The sequence below is a fragment of the Pleurodeles waltl genome, chromosome 6 (genome assembly GCF_031143425.1).
Source record: "Pleurodeles waltl isolate 20211129_DDA chromosome 6, aPleWal1.hap1.20221129, whole genome shotgun sequence".
In the NCBI taxonomy this organism is placed as follows: domain Eukaryota; kingdom Metazoa; phylum Chordata; class Amphibia; order Caudata; family Salamandridae; genus Pleurodeles; species Pleurodeles waltl.
Window position 1 is genome coordinate 746045865 of NC_090445.1, and position 22533 is coordinate 746068397.

General features: G+C 43.8%; 1 protein-coding gene across 2 annotated transcripts in view; it reads right to left on the bottom strand.

The window, feature by feature from the left end:
* The window catches only part of ATRNL1 (attractin like 1), a 2088076-nt gene that overhangs the window by 1230076 nt on the left and 835467 nt on the right, over positions 1-22533 (bottom strand). For both annotated transcript variants that reach the window (XM_069239275.1, XM_069239274.1), the window contains exon 18: positions 16800-17018. In XM_069239275.1, the coding sequence (XP_069095376.1) occupies positions 16800-17018 (219 nt within the window). The remainder of the gene's footprint in view (positions 1-16799; positions 17019-22533) is intronic.

Consider the following 22533-nt stretch of genomic DNA (forward strand, 5'->3'; position numbering starts at 1 on the left):
CAGAGCAGTGCATATGTATACATAGGAGTAGACTTGGTAGACAGCATTTAGTCACATAATAGTTGTAAGAAATTGGGTTATTGGTTTGGGGTTGGGGGGATTCTACTCAAGCAGCAACCACAATCCTTTGGGTTGGAACCCCAATTTATCCTGTACTTAACCCTCTAGTAGCTTGGCACAGAGCACTTAGAGGCAATATGAAAACTATTTAAGCAGCACTTCAAACAACAATAAAGTGAAAACACAACACAAGAAGAATCCCACACCAAAAAAAAAAACCTAGAGTAAGAATTAAATAAAGTAAGACCAAAATAACAAAAATCCAATAAGTAGAACTGGATTTATGCAAGTTTAAGTACTTAAGTGAAAATACTGCCAAAAAGTACAGAGCTGCAACTGTAGTTATCCTCTCCTGTTGGACTGAGACAACTTTTACGCCAACCATGATGGAGTGAGTGTTGAATAAAGGGACTCAATCAGGCCAGCTGAACAAGAGTGCCTTAAATCCTGGTTGCAGAGCAATGCGAAGTCATTGCGCTGTGTTGCACTGGCCGGTAATGAGAAAGAGACAACGAGGAGCTTGCGATGTGAGGTCCAAGATGCATTGAGCAGCAAAGTCAACCGTCAACGGGAGGTTCCGTGGAAAGGTCCTGTGTGAGGAAGTCGCTGGGGCTTGCAAAGTCTTGAGTAGTGAGTGCTGTGTTTGTGCTAGGAGCACTGAGCTTAGAAGGTGCTAGTGAAGGCGCTGGGGCTTGCAGGAACTTGCATTTAGATGCGCCGTGCTGCGTGAACATGGGAGGATTATCAGCGTTGAGATGGGTCACACTAGGTCAGGGTGGTGGAGCACCAGAGGCGATGTACAGCCCTGCATCAGACCAGCCGGATGTCGGCGTCAAGATACATCACGCTGTATCAAGCTTGCAGGGCTGTCAAGGAAATTCACGGTCCTGCGTCAAAGATGTGTGGTGCATAAAAGCCTGTTGTGTACCTGTTGCTTGAGAACAGGAGGTCAGCCGACTCACCCTTGGAGATCTTGGAGTCCAGGGATGCACAGACAGGCTGGTTTCAGCAATGCAACACCCAGCTGCAGCAACAACAGTCCTTGGGCAGCAAAGCATTTCTAGGGTGGCAGCAAAGCAGGTCAGCAGGCCAGACTTAACAGATGGACAGTCCTTTTTCCAGGCAGAGTACACAGTTCCAGTACTGATTTGAAGCACTGGTGTTTCAGCTCCAATATTTATACCAGGTGCTTTCTTTGAAGTGGGAGAAGCTTCTAAAGGTTTCTACCACCCCTGCTGAGGTGTCAGGCATCCCCTTCATTCCTACACAGACACTAGCTTGTCTGGGTCGCTAAAGACTATTAACAAACCCTTTAGGAGAGTGCGCAGGCAGTGCCTTTTTGATGTGGAAGTGTGCTAGATGACAGCTCCCCCCCCCCCCTCGTTAGCTCAGAGTGGCCCATCCTGCCAACACCTATCTTCCCTTTGTCTCACTGTCTGAGAGCAATACACAAAGACCAACTGCCAGCTACACCTAGTCATGTGACCCAGGATCAAGCTGCAGACACCAAATGCCTAGGATAAGAAAATGCAAACTTCCTTAAAGTGCTTTTTCAAAATGTTTATTAAAAATCCAACTTTATCATTAAAGAGAGCTTTTAATTACTATTTTTTAGACAGCAAACTCGACCTGTCCACCTACTCCCAATTGAAATTTATCACATTAAATTGAATAAGATAATCCAATGTTTATCCAAAAGGAGAGGGAGGCATTACAGTAGTAAAAAACAAATTTGGAAGTTTTTCACTACCAGTACATATATATTTAAAAGTCAATGTTCAACTTCTTAATACGCCACACCCTGCCCTCTGGGTTCCACAGAACCTACCATAAGGGAGGAATTATATATATTAAAATAAAAGGTTTAGGCCTGACAAAGGGTCTATTTTGCCAGGTGGGCATGACAGTTTAAAATGTGCACACACAGGCTGCAATGGCAGGCCTGAGATATGTTTAAAGGGCTACTTAAGTGGGTGGCACATCAGTGCTGCAGGCCCACTAGTAGCTTTCAATTAGAGGCCCTGCGCACAAGTAGTAGCACTTATTTAAATAAATATGCCAACTGAGTGTAACCTATTCTATCACATTTAAAGGAGAGAGCACAAGCACTTTAGCCAACAAAAATGGATATAGAAAACAGGAGGGTGAAAGCAAAATCTTTGGGGTCGACCTTTAAAAGAGGGCCAAGACCTACAAAAGTATATTCCATGAAAGACAAGACAGACCTCCTGAAAAGGGGTAGGCCTTTATCAAAAAGCCCAAGACGCTGGACATAATGGGAGGCCACAGTGACTTCAGACATGCATAAACCAGAAGAACAGTGCATATATCCCATGCCCGTTGCTAGAACCTATTGCTTGGAGATCTGTGAACAGAGATACCCAGGCAGCCAGTCTAGTGTTGGACAGAACTTTATTCTAAGGTAGTATGGAGGGAAACCCCTACCTGGAGTGGACAGTCTCAGGCGCTGTATTACATTTAAGAAGGAAATTATGGATATGGTCCTTTGTGGAGCTGGGGCAAATTCATGTATTTAGGACCAATCAAAACACTACAATCCACTGTGTCAATGTTCAATGACTCAAACAACTAACAATCAATCTGCTGCTCGAGCAGTAAATTTAATATGATACTTTGTTAGCAGTATCGGCTTACAAGAATATGTCAGACAAATCAAGAATCTTAATGACCAGATCTTCAAATTAGCTGAATACAGGGGGTTGGAAAGGATTATATAGTTGAAACAATAATTTTATACAATAACAATATATATCAAGCATCATGTGGTTACAAGGACACTTCTATTTCAGCATAGGTGTCTCAAAGATATATTGTAATAAGTATATTTTACAAATGTATAGAAATACTTAAACAGTAGTAGCTCCATGTATATATGTCCCTCATTATGGTTCAAGATTACAATAATAGATACTCCTTACAAATACCTTAAGGAAAAAGCAGATGTACTGTGTGAGTTCTAGAGGTGTATTACCAATGGGACAGTGCAGCATTGCATGTAGTTAAATCATTTATTTGTGGCATATTGACAATGAAATTAGGGAGCGATCTGGGTCTTGCCAAATCAGTCTGCATGTGTAGAGGTCTCTTGGTTTCACAGAACAGAATAGAGTGGCTCCCATATATATTTGTATCTAGCCTTAAAGGGGCATCCCGTGGCATAGGATTCACTTTTGGGTAATGTAATTTTTCACCCCTTTGCTGCTAGGCCTTTTCCCCCTCAGGTGCCAAGCCTTTTTTTGGCTGTTTGGGGCAGTTCGCGTTTAGGCCCTCATAACTTTTTGTCCACATAAGCTACACATGCCAAATTTACATCCTTTTTTTTCCAACATCCTAGGGATTATAGAGGTACCCAGACTTTGTGCGTTCCCCTGAAGGAGACCAAGAAATTAGCCAAAATACAGCAAAAATGTAGCTTTTAAAAAACAAAATGGGGGAAAAGGGCTGAAGAAGGCTTGTGCTTTTTCCCCTCAAAATGGCAACAACAAAGGGTTTGCAGTGCTAAAATCACCATCTTCCCAGCTTTCAGGAACAGGCAGACCTGAATTAGAAACCCCAATTTTTCCAACACAATTTTGGCATTTTACTGGGACATACCTAATTATTACTATTTTTTGTGCTTTCAGCCTCCTTCCAGTTAATGACAGAAATGGGTCTGACACCAATGCTGGATCTCAGAAAGCTAAACATTTCTGAAATGTAGACAAAATTCTGAATTCATCAAGGGGTAATTTGTGTATACTCTACAAGGTTTTCCTACAAAAAATAACAGCTGAAATAAAAAAATATTGAAATTGAGGTAAAAAAAAAACAGCCATTTTACTCCACGTTTTACTCTTACTTTTTCCTGCGGTGTCAGATTTTTTTTAAGCAATATACCGTTACATCTGCTGGACTCGTCTGGTTGCGGGGCTATATAGGGCTTGTACGTTCATCAAGAACCCTAGGTACCCAGAGCCAATATATGAGCTGCACCTTGCAATGGGTTTTCATTCTATACTGGGTACACAGCAATTGATTTGCTGAAATATAAAGAGTGAAAAATAGGTATCAAGAAAACCTATTTATTTCCAAAATGGGCACAAGATAAGGTGTTGAGAAGTAGTGGTTATTTGCACAACTCTGAATTCTGGGGTGCCCATAGTAGCATGTGAATTACAGTGCATTTCTCAAATAGACGTCTTTTTTACACACTGTCTTACATTTGGAAAGAAAACATTTAGAGAAAGACAAGGGGCAATAACACTTGTTTTGCTATTCTGTGTTCCCACAAGTCTCCTGATAAAAATGGTACCTCACTTGCGTGGGTAGGCCTAATGCTCGCAACAGGAAACGCAACATGGACACATCACATTTTTACATTGATATCTGAAGTGTTTTTTGCAAAGTCCCTAGCTGTAGATTTTGGCCTCTAGCTCAGCTGGCACCCAGGGAAACCTACCAAACCTGTGCATTTTTGATAATTAGACACCTAGGGGAATCCACTATGGGGTGACTTGTGGGGCTCTCACCAGGTTCTGTTACCCAGAATCCTTTGCAAACCTCAAAATCTGGCAACAAAAAAAAAAAAAAACTTTTTCCTCACATTTCGGTGACAGAAAGTTCTGGAATGTGAGAGAAGCCACAAATTGTCTTCCACACAGCGTTCTCCAAGTCTCCCGATAGAAATGGTACCTCACTTGTGTGGGTAGGCCTAGCGCCCGTGTCAGGAAATGCCCCAATACACTATCCGGACACATCAAAATTATCAGATGCAAAACTACCTGTTTTTGCTGGGTGGGGGGGCACCTACGTTTTTGGTCCTGGGCTCTGCAGCCGTACAGGGAAACCTACCAAACCCAGACATTTCTCAAAACTAGACACCTGAGGGAGTCCAAGGAGGTGTGACTTGCGTGGATCCCACAGTGTACCCAGTATCCTCAGCAAACCTAAAATGTAGCTGAAAAATCTAATTTTTCCCACATTTCTGTGTGGGATCACCTCACCAGGACAAACCCAACATTCCCCTCAGTCTCCCGGTAAAAATGATATCTCACTTGTGTAGGTGGGCCAAGTGCCTGTGACAGGGAAGAGCCAAAAACATGTCAAAATTGAGGGGGAACCAAAGCGGTTTGAAAAAAAACATTTTTAGGCTGACAAGTGGGGCAGAATTTTATCGGTATAGATATGAGAATGCTGGGTGGTAGGAATTTTGTGGATTCCTACAGATTCCGGAAGGTTCCATCACCAAAATTTGGAAAAAATGTGTGATTTCCAGCAACGTTGGAGGTTTGCAGGGCATTGTGGGTAAGAAATGGTGTGGGGTGCATGTGAAGCACACCACCCTGGACTCACCCAGATGTTTAGTTTCCAGATGTGTCTAGGTCTTGTGAATTTTTCTACATGGCAGCGGCCTAAAGTCCAAAAAGTGCAGCCCTCACCATTCCAAGTGGGACGATTTTGAGAGTTAGCCAAGCTCTCATGGCCCAAATGTAAAACCAAAACCCAAAATAATCAAATGTCCTCTTTCTTGCCATGGGATAAGATGTTTTAGTGTGGAGGAGGAGAGCTGAAAGACTGTTACCCCCTTCAGTTGAGGTGGGGGCATAACCATGCCCATACTGGTTGATAAGCCACACTACACTATTTAAAAAAAAAATTCTCTGGCATCTAGTAGAGTTTCTGCCCCCCGCGGTGTGGATCGGGGGTAATTGTCCCATCTGCCCACTGGTGGGCAGAGCAGCTTTGGCCCAATTTATTTTGAAAAAAAAATCTTCCCTGGTCTCTGGTGGGCTTTCTGCCCCCCTTGGGGGCAGTTGGGCCTTCCAAAAATAGGCCGATATGCCCCCAAAGGGGGCAGATATAGCCAACAGTAATGTGTCCACATGGGGAGCGACCCTTGTCACAACACACACATTCACACACAACAATCCCTAGTGCCTAAGTGGTTTCTACCTCCCCCCCCCCCGGGGGCAGAAATGGCCTAAAATAAATTTGCCCCCTAGGGGAACGACCCTTGCCTAAGGGGTCGCTCCCCTTGCGTGAAATTGACGGAAAAAAAATAAAAATCCCTCGTATCTAGTGATTTGGCCTAAAAATATTTAGCCCCCTGGGGAGCTCCCCTCATTCAATAATATATAAAAAAAAAAATCCCTGGTGTCTAATGGTTTCTGTTCCCCTTGGGGCAGATTGGCCTAATAAATATAGGCCGATCTGCCCCCAAGGGGAGCAGAAATGGCCTAAAAGTAATTTTGCCCACCCCAGGGGTTGCGCCCCACATATAAAAAAAATTTAAAAAAATTAAAAACATTTTTTTTTGCCCTGGTGTCTAGTGGTTTTTACCCCCTCTGGGGACAGATGGGCCTAATTATAATAGAAATGGCCTGAAAATAATTTGCTCCCTTTATGTGTAAAATACAACAACAAAAAAACTCCTGGTGTCTAGTGGGCATTTCAGCTTCCCGATCGTATCGCGATCGGGCAGCAGAAATGCTGAGAAAGACATCAAAGGAAAGGAAAGGCCTTTGCTTTCCTTTGATGCCTCTCTCTGCCCCTCCATGTGATTGGAGGAGAAATGCAAAAGCATTTCTCTTCCGATCGGTGCTGGAAGCTGAGTTTCTAGCATGGCGGGGCAGGCCTCTGATGAGGTCTGCACATGATCGTGCGCTGATGTCGTCAGACCCACAAAGGGGGCCAAGGGGGGGTGGGAGGTTAAGCGATTCCTCATTCAATCACTGCACTGGGGGCGCCGAGGTGAGGCTCATGGGGGGAGGGCTAGCCTGTCCAAGGACCTAACGGTTATGTCCTTGGTGCCTCAGGGCTGCAGCCAAGGACGTAACCGTTATGTCCTTGGCTGCGAAGGGGTTAAGATCTCTGTGCTACTGTGCTGTAGTAGGCATAGGCCTGTTGCGCTAACGCAATGTTGACTTCCTTTTGACCAACAGCAGTGTGACTGCTGAACTGCTCCTCATTCTTCCTGGAAGTTCATTAACATAATCCATTATAGCTATCAGGAGAGTTGGAGATAGACCCATCATTATCATCACTGCCCAAAATGCTGATATATCAGGACATATGCAAACCAATGTTGTCTTCACATATTACCCTAGTCTAGAGGAGGCAGAGGCGTTCTGCAGCCTGCACCATTTTATATAATTAGGAAACTAACTGGTTGGAACTGTATTGGATAAAACGTGTCTGAGTGCTAGTAATGGTTTTCGTTCCTGTGGGAAGGATGACTAGGATGCCCTCAGTTATTGTTTAAGTATGTAGTTTAAAAAAAGTTCAATGGTGTTGTTAGTGGGGTCTGCGAAATCATCAAGTGCAGTAAATTGATCTTCTACAAATAGATTCACCAGTGTAGTTTTATTTATTTTCTATGTTATTGCTTTGTACAGGCCCACTTCTCTGTTTCACCATGAGGCAAAGATCCTCACAAAAGAATTGGTGATTAGATTAAGAGAAGTCATTACAACTTTAATACACCCTGCTCAATCTGGCTTCATGCCAAAAGGGGGACAAACTTAATCTACAGAGAATATAGGGGTGTATATAGTATTTGGAGACTCTGAGGGTCAGGACTGGGGATGTCATTAGATGCTACAGTGGCATCTGACATGTTTGAAGTGCTGAAGAAGATTGGCTTTGCGCAGTAAGACAAACAGTAGATCGCGCCCCTCTGCAGACAACCAATGGGCAGAATACAAGCCAATAGAGCTATGTCAAAGTCCTTTGTGTGGGGGAGAGGGACCAGGCAGGACAGTCCATTGTCACCCATGATCTTCACCCTGGCAATGGAACCACTAGACGCATGGGTCAGACAGGACCCTGTAATAAGGCTTAGGTGGAATTGTAAATTGGAAGAATTTCATTATATACAGACAAAGTGCTTTTTTATGTGGTAAACCAAACGGGTTAAGCAAATATCACCATCTAGAGCATAGGCTATATTACAGCAGTCTATTAGAAAGGAAAGCTTTAGCAGGATCGATTCATCAATATAGTAATACAATAGCTGATTAATAGTTAGCAGAGAATGTAGATTCTCAAAGTTTATGAGAGAATCTGGATTTCATTAAAGACACGGAGGCTAGCATTATGCTTTACTCTTTTATTTACTACTCCAATGAAGCACTTGAAAGAAAAAAACATTAGCCAAACTCAAAAATCTAGAATCAGAATGTTCCACAGACAATATAAAGCCTAGCATAACACCAATGACTCCTTAAACTTGCAGAACAACTATAAAGAAACAGAACTCAAGCGAATCCTCCAAACCAATTCTTCTTTCTTCTATTGCATATCTGAAATATAACTCAAAATAATTTGAGAAAAAATGAACTATATTAACTCAATCAATTTTAAAAACCACTATCGGTACTTAAACACATTAATGCATATAACCTATTTTTTTTGCTCTCTCCTATTTAGCAACTTCACTGGGAAGGAAGGGAGGGATAATGCTAGCCTCCGTGTCTTTAATGAAATCCAGATTCTCTCATCATAAACGTGGATAATCTACATTTCATGCCACGACTAGAGGCTAGCGTTATGCATGTTCAAAGCTGTGAAACAACCACAGATGAAACACTATCCATAGGTTTTAAATAAAACCTTGCAAAATCCTCAGAATTAGATCAACCTGCAGCCTTTAAAATGTCCTTCAGTCTGCCACCTGATGAAAAAACCTCTGACAGAATGAGCCCCAAATTTATTCGTATCCCCTCCTTCTTCAAAAATATAATTTCTCACACAACGAGCAATAGTTGCAGAACTCACTGGACTAAAAGAATTCATAAAATAAATCAATAATTGACTCTATCCATCTTTACAAAACTCTTGCATTAGAATCTCATATTCTTTCAAACAATGAACAACACACAATTTTGGCTATTCATTGAAACATCGGTAGAAAATTGAAGACATAGTTTTTGTTTGTTTTGTAATGTGAAGTAAAACACCATCAGGATTGAAAAAAAGATTACTTACCTCTACTGCTCTAACATTAGAAACCCTTCTGAAAGATGTTAAACACAATAAAGTTGCTAACTTACATTCTGTTTAATTGACAAATATTTCTTACCTGGCCATGATCTAAATAAATCAAACATCAAATTCACATCCCATAACCTATCAGATCTAAATGGTCCCTAAAGTCTAATGCCTTTCTTTACTCTACAAATTAAAGCATTCCTACCTATAGAAATACTATCTACCAATTCATGACCTGCCGCGACTGCTGACCTGTATCAAGTTATTGTCTGATAGCTTATACCTCTTTCCTACAACCAAGCAAGCAAATTGTACCACAGAAGCTTCCACTGGCTCCAAATCCCTTTTCATGCACGAACAGCCCATTTCCTCCATGCGCCCACATACCTCTTTCTGGGACCTGGAGCCCAAGACTCTCTGAGTAAATCCGGAGCCTGTTGCGAAAGTCCTGCAAAATCCTCCTGTCCCATGAAATCTTCCAAACATGAAGGTTCAAGATCCATTCCTTTATAAAAAAATGCAACTCTTCTTCTGGCCCTATTAAACTGTCCTGTGCCTCTGGAATCAAAAAGGTTCTTCTACAGCCAATTCCAACAGTTCTGGAAACCATGGTAGATCACTCCAAAAAGGCATCACTAGAACTATCTGACAACCCTGTTTCCTGACCTTCAACAAAACCCTTTGAATCATCACATAGGGAGAGGGTGGGTGGGGGAAATGCATATCCATCTCAGTCCGTTCCTGCTGAAAAGCATCCATTGCCTGCTAACAGATCTGGTCTCCAACTGTAATAATGGGGAAATTGGTAAGTCAGCCGTGATGCTAACAGATCTATCTCCAGAGGGCCTGAAATGTTCTATATTCTCTGAAATACTGTTACCTTTAATTTCCAGTCGCTGTCATCTTGTCAGATTGAATTCCAATCTGCCTCTATGTTCTCAAGAGTTGGAAAATACTGCGCTTGTAACCCTTTCTTCTGTTCCAGACAAAATTCCCAAATCTCTTCCCCAATCTGTGTTAGATTATTTGATCTGCTGCCTCCCAGTCGATTTATATCACTGACTGCTGTAATGTTGTCCATCTTAAACAAAACACTGCAACTTTTTAACGTCTCCCCAAAAATCTGTAACGCAAAAAGACCTGCTTTCATCGCCAACCCATTTATATGCTCCTGACTCTGCTCCCAAGCCCACCTTCCACCTGTCTCTTGATTACCTAAACTAGCTCTTCATCCAAAAAGACTTGCGTCTGTCTCTATTACATAATCTGGTTGGATTCTCAAAGTTGCCTTACCATTCCAAGCATCTAAATTGTCTAACCACCAAGTCAGTTCCTGCTGAGCTTCCAGTGACAACGGGATCTGATACCCATATCATTAACCTTTCCTCAGCCCTTCTGCTTTCAATCTTTGTAAGGCTCAATCAGTGCGAAAAGCATCATGTTGAGCACCAGACGGCTTTAACTTCTTTCTGCCGCTCGAGTAGATTTTCTACTAGAGCAGCAGCTTCCTTAACGTTAGCGGCAGCTATCTCAATGTGGGTGGGCGTAACCTGCTTCAACCGCCTACGTTCAGAAATCTCGCTCGCCAACATAGCAATTTTTCTAGCTCACCAACTTAATGCTGGTGAGCCGTGCAAGAGTAAAAACTCCGCTCCATGTCACTTTGCACAGTTTTTCAGAACTCTGTGCTCTGGGCGCAGCACGGAGTGAGCAAAACTCCACAAACTCAGCACGCAGAGCAGAATTCTTCACCCACCCCTACTTTACATCACACACAAAAACAAAAAAGCACACAAGTCTGTAAATCACTGTACAGGAAATGTTGCTTAAGACAATCAGAGCTTTGCAGGACTCACAAAGATCTCTTTAGTAGGTATAGTAAACCTATTTTAAATACAGCCTTTTTGCGATAAGTTATGAAAGCTATAAAGATAAACTGTCACCTTTGCCCTTTTTGCCAATTTCTTTGCAGCAATTTAAAAAATAACTATAAATGTATAAGTTGACTGTCAGACTCTGTTTTCCAAGCTCCACCCCTTGTTACTCCACCCTCTTTCCTCTGCCACACCTTGACTCCCAATTTATGGGTTTCCAGAGTAAAGTTTTCCCAATTCCAGCACCGAGAGCCGTATTATACAGCACAGTACCAACTCTGCCCATCCTGCCACAATTCCAAACTTTCAGGATAGTGGGCAGAAAGGAAGTACTAGAGTAAGACAGGGGCTTTTATCTAAATGTAATTGAATTAGGAAGCGAAAAATATGCTACAAAAGTATCACAGCTTTAATATAACCCAAATTGTTGTGTACAATCTCTTTATTAAATTGTTCACAGTAAACAAAGAATATCATCAAGCTGTCTAATGCACAGCACCATAGTAAAAGATGCAGCTCAGTGAAAACTAGACATCATATACTAGTCATATATCACATAGCAATGTAACACGAACAGTCATACACAGCCGGTTAGACAGTTGCACCCCGAGCATAGGTGGCACTTGGAGCGCTGCTAGTGTTGGAAAGAAAAAAAAAGAGGGGGATGAAACAGTCAACTTCATAATGTGACAAATAATCAACAATTGAGAGCGAAGTAGGGTATAGACAAGCAGAATAGGGCAGGTGTGTGATTGTGTGAAAAAGAGTGGGCCCGGTGGAGACAGGCTGATGAGGGAGAGAAAGGGTAAAAAAAAGAAGAGCAGGGATAATTGTTGGGGTAGTGGTGCAGCTAAGGCTGTTAAACAGCTGTAATGCTCTCAGTCTTGGTGGGTTAAAGCAAGCAAATTCCAGGTGTGATAAATAGAGTATCAGCAGGTGTCATATTAGTTGGAATCTCACTTCTGTGTGGGACAGTGTGTGAGGTGAGAGAGCTGTTCCATGGCTATCACGTGCCACAATCGTGTAATCCATTGTGGTATATTCAGAGGGCATTTGTTTCCAAGCCAGGGCAATTAACTGCCTGGCTGCGTGGAGCATGTAGCTGATAAACGACGATTCCTCGTTTGTCATAGCTTTCAATAAGTGCCGGCGGAGGCCCAGGATCACAATGTGATATGCAGTGGGGAGGAGGTAGCCCACCACCTCTTTCATGTGGCTGAGGAGTTCCCTCCAGAACATCGTGATCAGAGAACATGACCACCAAATGTGGCAAAAGTCTCCTTTGTCTGTGCTGCACTGCCAACAAAGGACAGATGTCCCCAGGTAGATTGTCACCAGCCGAGATGGGGTTTAATACCACTGGTACATTAGTCTGTAGGCTGTTTCCCTGAGGGAAAGGATATGGCACGTTTTAGGGATATCTTGCCACAAGGTCTCCCATTGTTTAGGGGAGATACCCTCATGGACCATTTGGTATGGATGTGTCTCAAGAGGAGTAGAACGTTGGAGCACTCTATAGGTGTTGGACATAAGCCCATTCGAACTACTGTAGGAACAGACCAGCGTCTCAAACAGGGTGAAGAGGTGAATGGCTGCAGGGTAGTGTGGCGGTTGTGGCACCCAATGTCTCAATTGTAGGTATTGTAATCGAGACCCCTCATGGAGGAGATATTCTTCCTTACATTGTGCGAAGGACTTCATTGTAGGCTTCATAAAAAGGTTGTGCATAGTCCTACAGTCTTTGTCCATCCAGGCACGGAATGCGTGAGCAGGCAGGGCAGCAGTAATGTCCGGTTTGCAAGCTATCAGGGTGTTCGGGGAGTAGAAAGAAATAAGACCTTGTTTTACTGCCATTTTATCTGATACATCTAGGACTGTCTTAGTCTGCGTGACGAGATAAGTACTTTGCAGTCATGTATGTTTAGGGAGCCACACTAAATCCTATAATGGCCTGCAGGCTACTGCTTGATTCATATGAAACCAGTGGCATTGGCATGCCACCCAGGTGGAAATGTACCAGAGATGGGTCTCGTAGTAGTAGTCCAAGAGATTGGGGCACATCAATTCTCCTTGGTCACAGGGCTGCATCAGTAGTGACGCTGAGACTCTAGAACATTTTCCATTCCAAATACAGGTGCGGAGGACCCGCTGTAGGTGGCAGATGTCCTTGTGCAGGGATGGGATTAGGCAGAATTTGAAATATATATAGAACCCTTGGTAAAATATTCATCTCGATTGCATTGATCTGTCCTAGCCAAGAGATACAGAGGGATGGAGGTCTTCTATAAGTCCCTTCTGAAGTGAGGGCCAGTTCGCGGCTTTCCACATGGAAAGAGTGGAGGTAAGGTTTAGGCCCAAGTAACGGATCATATCGGGTGCCCAAAGATAGGGTGCAAGGCTCTGTAGATAGGACAGTTCCTGCTTCAGAACTGTAAGGTTAAGGATATTTGATTTAGACATATTAACTTTAAAGTCAGATACATCGGCAAACGCTTTCAAACCTTGTGCTACCACAAGGAGAGACACAGCTGGTTGGGTGAGGGCGAGGAGTAGGTCATTCGCAAACAGATTAACTTTATGTTCCCTCCCACCAAAAGGAAAACCCACTATGTCTTTTGTGTGTCGCAGAGTAATCACTAACGGCTCCACTCTCAGATCAAATAAAAGGGGTGACAAAGGACAGCCTTGTCTGGTGCCCCTACTGAAGTCAATAGGTGCTGTGTTACGGCCATTAACCAGGTAGTTCAGGGTGCCATAAACCTAGAAAGCATGCTTGACCAAAACTGATCGAAGTAAAGACCAGTTAACCCTTACAAAGGCTTTCTCTGCATTCAATGAGAGGAGGAGAGTTGGAAGTTGGTAGCAGTGGGCCTTTTCCATGAGGTGGGCAACCCTCCTTGTCTGTGGCAAATGAACCCTGCCTGGTCGGATCTATGAAGGTGGGGAGAACGCAGTCCAGCAGATTGGCCAGGACCCTGATGTAAAGTTTTGCGTCTGTGTTGAGTATGGCTATCGGACGATAGAACTGGCAAACGGAGGGGTCTTTACCCACTTTAACGATTAAGGAGATCGCCACAGTTGCCATGGTGGGGATGAGGCTAGAGCGGTGTGTGAAGGAGTTAAAAAGACGGGTAACATGTTCCCTAAGCTAAGGGAAGAATAATCTGTAAAAGCTGACCAGTAGGCCATCAGGCCCAGGTGCCTTTCCGAGTGGTAAAACCTGAAGCGCTCTGGCAATTTCCTCAGGAGAAATGGGAGTTTAAGTTCGGCCCCCATGAACATGCTGCAAGATAGTCATCAATTCAAGGTTGTGGTAACTCCTCCGTAGTGTAGAGATTTTGGTAAAAAGTGTGGAATTCCTGATGCTTATTATCCTCCTTAGTGATCCAGGCTCCTTCGGACGAACACAGTTTCTCAATATGACCTTTTGCTTGTGCTTGTCGCAATCTATGTGCCAGTATAGAGCCTGTTTTATTGTCACCCTTATAGAAGCGTTGTTTGCGCGTTAGGAGGGCTCACGCCGCCCTGTTTGTCCTGTGGGCTCCTAGTTGGCCCCATAGTATGGCCAGTTTCTCTTATTGCAACATGTAGGGTATGCCTTATCTTGCTGCTCTAAAGTTTTAATGTCTGCAGTTAGCGTGTTCTTGACCAGGTGTGCCTCCCGTCCCCTGGCTATAGCTATCTTTGTAATGATCCCCCAAATGGTAGTTTTGAAGCCATCTGACAAAGTGTGGAGAGAAGTGTTTTGCTCTGTGTTATGAGCAAGGTACTCAAGGATGCCTTTAAAAATTTCATTTACATCAACAGGGTCACGCAAAAGCTGCACACGGAGGTGCCAGCCAGCCAACTTGCCCGTAGAACCGGAAGGAGGGAGCCAAGTCAATGCAATATGAGCATGATCTGATATGGAAATGTCAGATGCATCTAGGTGACAGAGAAGGGTAGGGGAGAGGAAAACATAGTCAATGCTTGAGTATGTGGCAGGTACATGCGAGTAAAAAGCGTAATCCAGCGCATCCAGGTGTTGGTAACGCCAGGCATCAATTAAGCCGAGAATTCCCTCTTTAGTTGTGCTGACACTGCACAAGACCCCTGATATGTGGCCCCTTGGTGATCCAGGGTAGGATTCCAGACAAAATTAAAATCCCCTTCCATATCACCTTTAATTGTTCTCAGAGGGTATTGCATATGTAAGTGTCCTGTCCAGTGTTCGATGTGTACAGATTAAGTAGCATGAGCAGGTGTTGCCTCTAGGATAGATGTAGGGTAAGGTAGTGACCATCAGCACCTCGTGTCACCTTAGTAATGTGCCGGCCAAAGGGAGCTTTGCAGTGTATGCCTACTCCAGCCGTTTCGTAGTCTGTGTATGCCAGTAATGGACAGGGTACCGTGGATGTGCCATTCGAAATTTGTCTACTCTCCGTAGATGAGTCTCCTGTAAAAACAGTATATCAGGGTTGTGACAAAGGATATAACCCCATACTTGCTTGCATTTACTGAACGAAATAAGGCCATATATATTTAGAGAGAGAAATTTAACACCCTGAAGAAGGGCCATCGAGGCTGCAGTGTGAGCATATGCCATTATGTGGCTTGTGAATGCCTAAGCCTGTGTGGTTAGAGTGTATGTAAGCTATTTGTGTGTCCCCTAGTAGTGGAAGAATGTCAAGGCATGTCCCAAAGGCCTCCCAATCATAGAGGTGAAAGGAGGCCTGCAAAGAGGATTCAATCAATCAATCCGTTTTTGTAAAGCGCGGCTACTCACCGAGGGTCTCGAGGTGTGGGGGGGGTGGAAGAGGGTGGAGAGAGGGTAGTGGGTCTCATCCGAAGAGCCACGTCCTGGGGTTCTTCCTGAAGATGGTGAGCAATGGGCTTTGTCTGAGGTGCAGGGGGGAGGTTGTTCCAGCTCTTTGCTGCAATGTAGGTGAAGGATCGTCCTCCGGCGGTGGTTTTACAAATGCGAGGGATGTTGGCGGAGCGGAGGGATTTGGGGGTGTGTAAGGAGACGCGGTGGTTCAGGTAGGCTGGTCCTGCAATGTGTATGGCCTTCTACATGTGTGTGAGTAGCTTGAAGGTGATTTGTTTCAACACCATCGGGCCCCCACAGCCTCGGGTCTCCGCTCCCAAGCGATGTACCTCCAATGGAGAGGGCCTCCACTCCAGAAGGCCGCCCAGGTTCCCGCAGCAGTAGGCCTAAGTAGCAGTAGGAGGCAGCGGTCAGAGTGGGCTGGGCAGGAAGATTATGCTCTGGAGGGCAGGTCCTCCACTGCCAATTTGCTGACAGTCACCGGCGGGAGGCCTGTGCATGGGAGCAGTGCGGGGACAACTTATCTGCACCAAGCCACCGTGCCGCCCCCATCCACCAAGCCCCAGAGGGTGTCGATGGGCTGCCCTCAGGGCTTGCAGGCAGAGCGCCTCGGCCAGCCGGGTTAAGTGTACAAGATGGCCGGATCGCTCCCTCTAGGCCATTGCTGCCCGCTGTCTCCCACCAGCCGGGATGTACAGGTCAATCTGCTTTCAGGCACGAGCTACACTGGTGTAGACACCTAGATGACGGGTGGGCGGGTCTTGCTCCCCCGTTTAGCTGTAGATGGCGCCAGATATCTTGCTTAGGTCCGAAGAGCCAGAGTCTGGTATCCTACTGCATGTTAATTAGGCCATGCCCCCCATAACCCTAATTTTATTGTATGTAATAAAAATGATAAACCTGACTCTAATAAGGGATAAGCGTTTCATTAGTGCAGTGTTAACCTGTGTTTATAACAACATACAATTAAGAATGCTTTCAATCTTTCATCTCACAGGCATATTGGCAGCATCACTGCCTTGTTTTGTACTCCAGGATCACCACCTTGAAATGCCAGCTGCATCACTTACCCGGGCAGTGGATGAAGGACCATTCATAGTTTTTGTCTCGCGGGCACAGTGCAGTGTCTAGAAGCATTTCATTGGTGTTCTTCCCCAGCAGTTTCATTGGGCCCCTGGAAGACCCTTCAACGCAGTGCCCTTTGCCTGTGTTGCTGGGGTCGTTGCACCATCCGCAGCCAGGTTGCTCCAGGCAAAGTCCACACGTCCGCAAGCCAGAGCAGTTCTGAGCTACAGAGGACAGAAATTTATATGGTTATTATTACAAATGAGCATATACTGCTGGACACTGAAAATACACTGAGGCTTAGGAGCAGGGAAGGGGAGTGCATTAAAAGCACAAACGTGGCACATCAAAAGCATAAAAATGATGCGTGACTTCATTGGTAAACATATTTTGCTCCAATAACAGCTTGTGAAAAAAGTGTGCACCTTACAAATCAGAGCACATGGAGTGCGCATATGCAAACGCGCACTTTAAGTGTGCCATCCTACAGATATGCCCCATTGTGTAAACGGAGTGTGCTAGTGTGTGTGGCTGGCCTCAATGCAGCTATCCAACAGTAAAAATACAGTGTCTTGTGCAAGGCTGTCTCATGTGCTCAGCAAGATTTGAAACCAACTCAAGCCACACACAGGCAAATTGTTATACAGTGAGGCCTATTTCTTCAGCCTACATCAAATGTTATGCTGGGCCACTCCATTTACTGTTACTCTCTAAAAGGGTTCAAAATAAATCCGTTTGTCCTCTGAGGTGCTATTCGAATAGACTCTTTCTCTAGTCAATAGAGGGAGCAACCAATGGATGTGCAGGAGTGGAGGTGCTAACTTATCCTACATATTTACGAGGTGGGCTAGTTGAGGAGTGTTGTGCTAGTTGCCCAACCTCAGCCCTAAGAAAGCTCAAGTCATGTTTGTGAATATATGGCATGAGTGCTGTGTCCCACTGTGGATATTCGGGTAGTGCATTCTTCCCACATTGTTCAGGGACCAGCTCTATAAAGTGAATATATGATTGATGTGTGCTGCTGCCCGGGAGAACCCAGCATACATTTCCTGGACAACGTCGATGGATTACGACAGGGGCTGCAAGGTCTGAACCTGGATCAGGGGTGGCGGGTGGGTGAAGGTGGTGGCGACTCCAAAAGGGGAGACTAACTAAGTGACTTTACTGCATGGAGGTCATGTGCATAAGCCAGACTGCTGAAAGGAGACCTTGTCATTGAGTAAAGAGTTAACAATAACCTACAGGAGTGAGTTAAAGGGGTGGCCATTGTGAGGTGATAGATTAAGGAGGAATGAGATGGAACAAGACTACGCAAAATTGGTGTTCGGCAACCTGTCATCCCATAGTGCGAAAGGAGGGCTTCTAACAAAAACTTTGGGTCCAACACTTAGGGCCAGATGTAGCAAACACTTTGCGACTCGCAAATGGCGAAAATCACCGTTTGCGAGTCACAAATGCGCGTTTGCTATGTAGAAATGCATTTTGCGAGTCGGAACCGACTCGCAAAATGCATTTCCGAGTCGCAAATAGGAAGGGGTGTTCCCTTCCTATTTGCGAGTCGCAGTGGTATGCAATTCCATTTGCGACCGCGTACGCGGTTGCAAATGGAGTCGCAGTTACCATCCACTTGAAGTGGATGGTAACCCACTTGCAAACGGGAAGGGGTCTAGTTTAGATATCAGGCACGAGATTGATACACCTTGTTCAAAATGCCACTATTATGTTCACTCAAAAAGCAAACGAAAAAATAGCACACACTTTGGCTGAATGTCATTTAAAACCGTGACAATTCAGGAGCAGTGGCAGGATTTTTAGTACTCGGGGCAAAACAGTATCTTGAGTCCTGGAGCACTCCCCATACACCGAAAAAGTCAGTTTTACGGCGATTTCATAGTTATCTGGTGTCACCAATAGGTGGCCGCCTTTACTACGAATTATGGAATGGGCAGGCACTGTATTGATTGTCTCACATTTATGGGAATCATAGCAATATAATCAGTCAATTCACTTGAAAAAGATCAACAGCCGAAGGCAACTCTGCCCTTCTTTGCTTGTAAGCTACATGGAAAAGGCAGATTTTTGGAGCAGGTGCACTAATGCTCTGGGCTACCGTACCTGGCTCGCAAGGGCCATCCCTAGATGAAATCAAAATCTTGTACTGATGCCCGAGTCCCTGTGTTTTTCCAAGCGGAACCTCTCCGGGTAAAGACTTTCCCGTTAGGAAACCATACCATGTCCAATGCAGGATCAGCTTTATCAACTCACCAACTACATCAGTGCTGCAATCTAAAATCCTTGTTTTGTTTTTACTCATAACGTCAACTTGTAATTTATTTTATTACCGTTTTGCTTGTAATGATAAAAATAAGTGAAACTGTTGTGGTGATGCTCAAGTCTTCAGCAGAGTGAAAAATAAGCAGCGTTAGGTGCGATTTAGAGGGGTAGGTCACATATTTCAAATCTTTTTTAGTTGAATGTCCAAGTAGCATCCCAGGTGCAAAACAAAGGGAGAAGTACACCTAGACAAAGTCAACCATTTCCAAAGCCATGAAACGGCAAGTGTTATTGTAGCACTAGACTGGTCCAAAACAGGGCCAGCCTTTGTCTCTTCCAGTGAATGTCTCTATGGACAGAGAAACGTATCCTTTGACGTGTCTTGATGCCGACACTATGAGCTAGAGGTGCAGGGTCCTTCAAGCTGCACAGGCTCAACAATGGTCATGACTCCTCGTGAAGTGGGTGAGCAGCACATAGAAGTATGAAGAGGTAGCATCAGGGATGGCAAGTCTCTTTGTATGAGGAGACAATGAAAGTTCCTGCACCAGCACCTTTTTTGCTGGCCATCTATAACATGACCTACTGCCTCCTTCAGCCTTCTGAAAATCTGTAACTAGCAGAAATCTCCTGTAGTGAAATTAATCTGCAAAAATGTTTCCTGAAAAAGATTTTATGTGACTTTGCTTGTAGTTTTCATTAGGTGTGTTGCTTACCTTTCAAATCAGATGCAGAAAATACATAACAACAACCTGTTTTACTGGTGCCAGTAGGTTTCTTTAAAAAAATGTTCTAGACCAAGGCCCCCTTTCCACCAAACTACTGTACACGTTTGACTGCTGTCTCCTATACTAGCCAGAAAGGATGGAGACTAGATGTTGTCTCACAAAGTATATTAACTCATTTTGTGACTTGGGTGGGCAGTTTCTAGCTTGGTAATAGATGCTCAATCCTTTTATACATAGTGATCTTGGGAACTAACCTTGAGCACAGCACATTCAGAAACTATGGAATGAAGTATGAATACAAATGTTTCAACCTGTACAATGAGCCACGATGGAAGTATTTTCATATGATTAACCTGCAAACGTTCACTGCTGATGCAGTCTATGTCAAATGACTGTTTTCCATTGGACAACTACACCTTTTGTGTCATATGGCGTGATAGATGGACCAATCATTTGGCCCTATGAACTTTAATAAACCATTCCCCAGATGGACTTGCAGCATTCTCCTTGCTTTCCCTTTAAGTGACTTTTCTATCCCATCCTCCTGGCTGAACCCGTTGGACTCTGAGAGGTACAGTCCTCTCTACCCCTTGCCCTTTTAAGATGCCTTGTTGAGACTTAGAGATTTTTCTCATGACCTAGAAAAGACTCTTGATCGAGATACTGAAATGCTGATGCCTTCCCTTTTTACTTGCTTTTTGCCATCCTTAGTTATTCACCTTTTCCCCAGATTTCCTTTCTCCAAATTCTTTTAGTCCCTTTTGCGTTTTTAGTCCTTTTGCCCACATGTGCTTGTCCCAGCACATATTAACAAGGACTTGCTCATTCGTAGGGTTACCCTTTGCCCAAGTGACTAAATTGCAGAATTAGAATTTCTAAATGATTAACAGAATTATACAGCATTTGTTTCAACCTTTTCAAATATTTGTATTGCTATTATGTATGGTTGTAATTGAATGTTTAATCTCTCTGATGTTAATTTGCTTGAACATCTTTAGGTTTGGACAGCCTATTATGAGTTTGCACATTTATAGCCTTGTCATGTAAATTTATTTCAGCTTGGAGTATTCTTTGTATGGGTAAATGAGTTCTACTGTTATTTAAATCGATTGTTGTGAAGTTTTGCTGCCCAATGTCACCCCACCCTTATGCTGGGTGAAAAGATCTATCGGCCTCGTCAAAGCATACTCCTGAGAAGGAATATGCAACAGCAAATGCAGGACACAGGTGGTGGTTAGTACTAATAATCAAACGAAGAGAGAGCAACAATGAGCTCTTAGAACTCTCTGATGAAGAATGGACAACAGCCCTCTTCGGGCCCACAGAGGTAGCAATCAAAGTAGGGTTCTGCCATATTCAAGTAAATGTCCTACATAAAATATATAACACTGGAGTGCTGATGATCAGGAACTGAAAGCAAAGAGTGTCTCCAGGGATGAGGTCAAAGGGCATACCATGCATGACTGTGCTGATTTGCTGGAAGGGAGTGGTGGGAATTCTTGTGGAGGTTGAGGGGCTGTCCTTGACCTTGGAAGGGGGGAGGGACAATTTATGTTGTGTCCTGAGAATATGGGGGACCAGTAAGGTACCAGATATTAGTGTTTGCTTTGTGGCCTAGGACTGGTAATAGCGCAGCATAATATTGCACAACTGCGGGATACTCCAACACTGCCTCAGATAGAGCAATGGAGTAAAGACATGGACTGGTGCTTGAGAGTTCAGCAGTTCTTCTATAAAGGGAGAAGTTATTCACATAACTTGAAAAAGTGTGGGCCTGGAGGAAGACTTACTGCGAGGCGGAATGTCCCCACGGGACTTGTACCACCTCACCGAACCCTTGAAGTGGCTGTTGTGCATACATTATTGTACTATCCAATTGACAGATGTTGCATTATTTCCCATCACTTGTAATGGGCCATGTATTACAATTTATGTTGTGTACTGTTGATTTCTTTGTTCTCAATAAAAGGAATGGGAGAAAAAGGAAAGGGCGCTCAGGATGTGAGGGAAGGAGCAGTCAGTAAGTGTACCAAAGGGTTGGAAGAACTAGGGATTTGAATTTGATTTAGAACAAAAAAGGTTTGACCATATATGAGCTTTCTGCACAAAACAATGCAAGTTAATTTTTCATTGCTTTTTCTTAAAAATATTTTCACTTCAGTGTGAAATGTGAGTAAAAAGAATAAAAGTATTGGGTTGAATGATAATGACTGAACGATCGACTCAAACAAGCTCCAGGCATGGTAGCTGTTTGACATTGCACATCTCATGGAGATCCTTTCTGTATATAAAGAAAGATAAGTCATAAAAACCGTGACATCTGTCTTTTGTATTTAATTCTCAGATTAGTATAACTATATCTCTATTTATGGAACAAGTAGATTTCAGAGTGGCACATACATTTCTTTCTGGTTTCATTCACTTGCTGTTAGCTGTGCTAAGCAAGGATACTGCTTATTTCAAACTCTGTCCATGCTGTAATTGAATTACAGATATATGTTTCTGAGGAGGGATGGGAAGCACGCAGCTGGACAGTCGATTGACAAATTCGGATTTTATGAATCAAGGTAAACCACAACTATGGGTATTCACGTATGAGGGGACAATGTATCTAGATGAGTTCGGAAATTTGTTCAGGATTGCAATCAACTTATGCACTGCCTCATAATTATTTATTTTAGTTTCTACATTTGCACTCAGTTCTAATGAATTTTATTCCCAATGTTGTTTCTTTCCC